This window comes from Suricata suricatta, chromosome 4 (assembly GCF_006229205.1).
Source record: "Suricata suricatta isolate VVHF042 chromosome 4, meerkat_22Aug2017_6uvM2_HiC, whole genome shotgun sequence".
Taxonomy (NCBI): Eukaryota; Metazoa; Chordata; class Mammalia; order Carnivora; family Herpestidae; genus Suricata; species Suricata suricatta.
In genome coordinates this window covers 140,654,737-140,657,090 of record NC_043703.1, presented here as the reverse complement: position 1 = coordinate 140,657,090, position 2,354 = coordinate 140,654,737, and the positions used below count along the sequence as shown (strand labels likewise).

Below are 2,354 nucleotides of genomic sequence, written 5' to 3'. Positions count from 1 at the left end.
GCTCCAGTCTTTTCAGGATGGTCTGACAAGCTTCCTGTGAACACACCCCCACACACCAGACATATCAATGTTCTGTATTTCCTGGCCCAGACAAAACCCCAAGGGCCTCAGCAAGGCCACCTCCAAGTAATGCTGTGCCCAGGATGCCACTCAAATAGTCTTGCCACCCTCTTAGGAATGACTGGGGTGGCTTCCACCCAGGGACCCTGCCGAAGGAACTGGCATTGGCCCTTGCTGGGAGAACACCCAGTCCTTAGGCTACAGAAGATGAAATATTTGAGGGATCCCAAAGGAGGTGACTTCTCCCATCAAACTCCTTTGTTAATTACATCCCCTACATGGAAAGAGAAGTACAGGGTCTGACCTGGCCAACTCCAAAATCGAATTCCAATTTCAGTCCATAGTCTTGTGGCCAGTTCTAACACTGGGTAGTATGTCTCTCCAGAAGGTCCCCTGTGACCCTCCAAGTCTCCCCATCCTACACTCATCCTTCTTGGCTTTGATGGAAGTGACTGTGACTTTTAGGCCTCTCTTTCAGATGGTGTTGGGAGGAACAGCAACCACTTGGATAAGACAGATAAAGAGCCTACAAGGACCATTCCAGCTCCCACCCCTGGGAGCTCTCTGGGCCCAAAACCCTTGGCTGGCCCTCAGCTCTGTTGGTTCCCAGGCTCCTTACATAGACAGCCTGTCCGTTGAGGTCAGCGCTGACAGAGGCAGCTGTGGGAGAGGTGTTAGGGACCGTGTTCGTGCTTGTCTCGCTGATGTAAATCTTAGAGGTGGGGATTTTCAGTGCTCTGCTGGCCACCTGGGAAAAGACAACATCACTCTCTCAGGGAGCAGTTAACATGGAGCTTGGCTGCTTTCTCCTCAAGCAGGTTTCAGATTCACCATTACAAGCAATAAAATAATCCTATTGAGGATGAGATGTTCTTAAATCTGTCTCAATTTGAAGTAGAACTTTACGAAGCGATTTTTGTTGCATAAAAATATTCATATGCCTAATGGTGATTAACAGTGCTTTTTAAAGCTAACCTTCGCTTTTAAAAAAAAATCCAGTTTGGCCAGTCTATGAGCTAAGCAGGTGTTCCAACTCCAATTCAGTTCCAGTGTCCTAGGTTCTCTGTGTGGGGGACGCCATCTACCTTGATACACACAACACACCCAGTTACACACTTAGGGAAGGTCACAAAACTATGTGACCACCAGGGGGCACCCCAGGGTTAAATGTCCAACTCGGTTTCAGCTCAGGTCAGGATCTCACAGTTAGGGAGTACAAGCCCGAGTCAGGCTCCACACACTAACAGTGCAGAACTCTCTCTCCTTCTCTCTTTGCCCTTCCCCTGCTCCCGCTCTATCTCTCTCAAAATAAATAAATATACTTTTTTTAAAAATGTGACCACCAGTTGACCCCTGAGCTGGATGGACCCAAAAGGATCAGAGGCTCCTCACTTCCCCTGTCCTTGGAAGGTGGGTTCTGCTTGCCTTTCTAGCTCCCAGAGGCTGCCCCTAGGACACAGCCTCAAGATGATGGTGTGGGGTTGAGAACAGCTGCATAGTACCTTGACTAAACCCAGCTGACCTAACGCTCTCTCTCTATAAACTACTAACATCTGGTCGATGGGTGTGGGCATCTATTTGTCTCACTGCCACCCAAGACAAGCCTCTCCTCTACGTTCCCTTTCCTTACTAAAACTGCGACCTGCCAACTGGGCCTCTTTATTCTGGCTCCCCCTGCCTTCTGAGAGCAGGGGCCAGTTTCAGATTATTCCCAAGAAGCTCCTTGTAAGAAACTTGTAAACCAACACAACCTCATGGTCCTAGAATGTTGGTAACAGAAGTGACCTGAGTGGCCATCTAGGCAACTGCTTTGCCCAGATGAAGAAACAGAGGCCAAGAGGGGAGAAGACTTGCCCGAGGTCACATGTAAATGGGCAGCAGAGCCAGAACCACCGGAGCTGAGGCCTGCTTCTTCTTCTGATGTGTGCCACCACTCAGTTTTTCATAGCACCCTTTCTCACATGGACGCCATGATGTCAGAGAGGACTCCCGGTCTCTAGGCTGCTCACCTGGACCATCTTGGTGTGAAGGCCTTGGCCCATCTCAGTGCCTCCATGGGTCAGCAGCACAGACCCATCTGTGTACACATGAATCAGGGCTCCTCCCTACAGGAAGAGAATTCCAAACACAAAATTCGGTAAATCCTAACTCAGCTTGATTCTTGGGGATGATGGTACTGAAGCTCAGGAGAAAGAAAACTGGAAACCGCATTTTGATGAACATTTCAGACTCAAATTAAAGCATCATGAATCTTGTGGTTGAATAATTCCCTTCAACAGTTTGCAAATATTCCC

The 2,354-nt window shown here is 48.8% G+C and overlaps 1 protein-coding gene across 1 annotated transcript in view; it reads right to left on the bottom strand.

Annotated features, from left to right (window-relative positions):
* The window catches only part of LOC115290731 (xanthine dehydrogenase/oxidase-like), a 55,753-nt gene that overhangs the window by 9,849 nt on the left and 43,550 nt on the right, over window positions 1–2,354 (bottom strand). The window contains exons 18-19 of the mRNA XM_029938556.1: window positions 2,070–2,165; window positions 680–808 (exon numbers count right to left, since the gene is read on the bottom strand). Of these exons, the coding sequence (XP_029794416.1) occupies window positions 680–808; window positions 2,070–2,165 (225 nt within the window). The remainder of the gene's footprint in view (window positions 1–679; window positions 809–2,069; window positions 2,166–2,354) is intronic.